Genomic DNA, 4,069 nt, shown 5'->3' with positions numbered 1-4,069 from the left:
TACTGTTAGCCTCTCCCAGCCTCTGCTGACCACCGCTTATATTTCTGACAACGTATAACGATTACAACTTGCTACTGCATGCCCCTGCTGGACTCTGCTTGCCACTGCTTGCCACTGCTAGCCTCTGCTGACCACAGCTGACCACCCCTGATGCTTCCGACAACGTATAACGATTACTACTTGTTACTGCTTGCCCCTGCTGGACTCTACTTGCCTCTGCATGCCTCTGCTGGCCTCCGTTGGCCTCTGCTGACCGCTGCTGACCACTGCTGACCACCGCTTATATTTCTGCCAACGTACAACGATTACTACTGGCTACTGCCACCCTCTGCTGACCTCTGCCAGCATCTCCCGACCTAAGCTGGCCTCTGCCAACATCTCCCGACGTCAACTGACCATCGCTGACCACTGCTGACCGTTGCTGACAACTTGTGACATGATGTAATATAATATAATATGTTTATATGTATTAAAGTTTTGTATAATGTAAATCTATAACAATAAATGATATAATTTCAAAGAATTCTATGTATTCTCATCATTTTTTACCCCTCTTTCCTTTTCCAAATTGAAATTACGTCATTTCTAAGAATTCCTGAAAATTCTCGGAACCCTGAAACTTACCGACGTCCCTGAAACTTCTCGGAATCCCTGAAATTTCCAAGAAGTTCCAGACAGCGGCTAAAATTCCGGCCTGAATTTTTCGCGACCGGATTTTTCGGCAAAAATTACGTAATATTACGTAACATTATGTAATATTACGTAATATTACGTAATAGCTCTTCGAAAATTTCTCCGGCCGGAATTTTTCGGCAAAAATTATGTAATGTTACGTAATGTTACGTAATATTACGTAATAGCTCTTCGAAAATTTCTCCGGCCGGAATTTTTCGGCAAAGATTACGTAATATTAAATAATAGCTCTTTAAAATTTTTGCCGAAAAATTCAGGCCGGAATTTTTGCCGTTGCCTGAAACTTCTTGGAAATTTCAGGGTTTCCGAGAAGTTTCAGGGACGCCGGTAAGTTTCAGGGATCCGAGAATTTTCAGGAATTCTTAGAAATGACGTCATTTCCAGGAATTCGCAAAAATTCCTGGCGGCGGGAAATTTGAAATCTTTCCGGGGAACTAAGAAAATTTTAAAAGATTCGGCGTGTCTTATAACTAAGGGAATGATTTCGATAGGAAAAGGAGGGTAAAAATGATGAGAACACATAGAATTCTTTGAAATTATATCATTTATTGCCATAGATTTACATTATACAACACTTTAATACGTATAAACATATTATATTATATTATATCGTGTCATAATTTGTCAGCAACGGTCAGCAGTGATCAGCGATGGTCAGCGATGGTCAGCGATGGTCAGCTGACGTCGGGAGATGTTGGCAGAGGTCAGCAGAGGGTGGCAGAGGGTGGCAGTAGCCAGTAGTAATCGTTGTACGTTGCCAGAAATATAAACGGTGGTCAGCAGTGGTCAGCAGCGGTCAGTAGAGGCCAGCTTAGGCCAGGGGACGCTGGCAGAGGTTAACAGAGGAAGGCAGGAGTCGTAGTAATCGTTGTACGTTGCCAGAAATATAAGCGGTGGTCAGCAGGGACCAGCAGAGATCACCAGAGGCGAATAGTATCAAGTAGTAAGCGTTATATGTTGTTAGAAGCATCAGAGGTGGTCAGCAGCGGTCAGCAGAGACGAGCAGAGGCATGCAGTGGCAAGCAGAGATCAGCAGGGGCGAACAGTATCATGTAGTAATTGTTATACGATGTCAGAAGCATCAGGGGTGGTCAGCAGTGTTCAGCAGAAACCTGCAAAGGCAAGCAGAGACTTGTAGGGGCATGCAGTAGTAAGTATTAATCGTTATACATTATCAGAAATACCTGCAGTGATCAGTAGCGTTCGGCAGAGGTCAGGAAAGTTCAGCAGAGACAAGTACACGCTGACAGAGATCAGCAAAGACCAACAGAGGTTAGCAGAAGTCAGTAGTAATCGTTATAGGTTGTCAGAAATATAAGCGATGGTCAGCAGAGTCCAGCAGAGGCAAACAGTAATCAGGAGCAGTCAGGAACAGTCGCTGTATGGTGTAAAAAGTTGTCGGGAGTTGTGTACTTTTGTCAGCACTGATCATCAGAGGTCATCAGAGGCAAATAGATACCAGGAGTAATTTGCAGAGTTCAGTAATGAACTCTAGGAAAGGCAAGTAAAAATACCTGGGCAGTCGAGATTCCGAATCGTATTCCGTAGACGGGAGGTCGGATATTAGTTGTTCAAGAGCGAGAAGGGAAGTGTGAGCCTTTCTCTCTCGACTCCCACAAGGCGGTCCGAAATTACTTCGGGCAGCTTCGAAATAATCGAGAAAGAGGGCATGTGTCAGTTTGCCTTTGTCGACTTTCCGAAACTCTACGAGCTCACGTACGCGTGATCTGGTATGTGCGAGTAGGGCACCGGGTGCTGAATCTGGCATCTCTGTGAGAGGCTTCAAGCGTGTTACCAACACAGGCTGAAAAAACAGAAAAAACTGAACATGGCGCTCGCGATAAACTCTTTCGATAGCTGGCTCAGTACGAAACTTCAAGCTTTAAATACCGACGAAGGTGTGTTTGGATCGTACATCAAAGGAGTTTTAGAGGGTGATGAATCGGAAGATGAGAAGACCGAAGCCCTTGAAGGCATACTCGCGGGCATAACGGTGAGAAGCACACGGATTGTGAGGTTAGAATGTGCTTGGTATTCGTAGGCGAAGTTTAACAGCCGGTCAAAAATGATAGACGAAGCTATTATTATTATTTCTATCGTCGACTGGCATTGTGTCTCTTCAAACTTGGCACATTATACGTCTCATTTTCGTGCATGCCTGCTCAACTGTTGTCACGTTCGTCGTATTGTTTAACATCCTAATATAATGCAGCAATGCTATGTAATATACAATTCTACGAACAATATCTTCCATTTGAAGATTGTGACTTTTGGTCCTATCGATTTTTAGGATGATAACATTAGTAAACACGTGTCAGAAATTTTGAGCGCCTGGGCTAAATGGTTACCTATCGAAGAAAATGCAACTTCGAAGGAACCAGTGGAAGATGTGGATGTTAGACTAGCACGAATGTTGGAGTCCCAGTCTCTTCCAACTACGACGCAAAGGAGTTATACAGAAGAGGAAAGGCGAATAAGGGAGGCCATTCTTGCACAATATAGTCAAACAGTGGAGGAAGATCACAGTGAAGGTGACGGAGAAGAGGAAGGCATAAGCAAAGGCGATTGTGGAATCGAGAAAAATACAAATGCTGCCACGATAGTGCAACAGGAGAGAGAAAAGAGGGAGAAGGCTAAATTAGAAAGCCAGAAGAAAAAGGAAAAAGATAAAGAAGATAGGTATGTTTAAAAATTTTATACGTATACTGTACTTACAGACAGATTAGTGTTATATGCTTAAAGAAATAATAAATGTATTTTTTTATTTAGAGAGAAACAAAAACAATTAAAAGAAGAGAAAAAGGAGAAACGAAAAACACAAAAAGGAGAGCGAAGGAGGTAGCATTGGAACAACAATATTCTAAATTCTACGATAGTCAAGATTTCAAATAATCAAATGCAAATTAGCATATGTATACATCTGTGTTTATTCTCATGCATGCAAGGATCTCCAACAACCATTTAAATCATTTACTAATACTCCGTTAGTAATTTGTGTCTGTAGTATGCATATTCTAAAAGAATATAAATTCACACAAAATACCAAACAATGCATGTTACCGAATAATGTTAATTACGTTTCTGCGGTTTATAACATTACATCTTGTGCCTTCTATTGATTGAAAATCTTTGTAAAACATTATATCTTTCTGTGAAATAATTTTCTACTTATTGTTTTCGTATTCTTCTTACAAAAACTGTTTAGAATTGAATTCTGAAACTCTGTTGTTGAAATAAGGTTTAAATACTAAACAATGATAATAGAAATAGAGATAAATGATTTGTACTTATCATTACGTTTAGTGTGTCACGTTTTCACACTAAATAGATCATGTATTTAATATAGATACATTAAATAAACCATTTAAATAGTCAA

At 40.8% G+C, this 4,069-nt stretch overlaps 1 protein-coding gene across 1 annotated transcript; it reads left to right on the top strand.

Moving 5' to 3' along the window:
* The first annotated feature begins 2,386 nt into the window (after nt 1-2,386).
* On the top strand, nt 2,387-4,069 carry LOC143348385 (coiled-coil domain-containing protein 43). The gene is made up of 3 exons (XM_076778533.1): nt 2,387-2,686; nt 2,984-3,372; nt 3,463-4,069. The coding sequence occupies exons 1-3, from the start codon at nt 2,522-2,524 to the stop codon at nt 3,533-3,535; spliced, it is 627 nt and encodes a 208-aa protein (XP_076634648.1). The 5' UTR covers nt 2,387-2,521; the 3' UTR covers nt 3,536-4,069.

The sequence above is a fragment of the Colletes latitarsis genome, chromosome 11 (assembly GCF_051014445.1).
Source record: "Colletes latitarsis isolate SP2378_abdomen chromosome 11, iyColLati1, whole genome shotgun sequence".
Classification (NCBI taxonomy): Eukaryota; Metazoa; Arthropoda; class Insecta; order Hymenoptera; family Colletidae; genus Colletes; species Colletes latitarsis.
The sequence above is the reverse complement of the archived record's forward strand: the minus strand, read 5'-3'. Positions and strand labels throughout refer to the sequence as shown.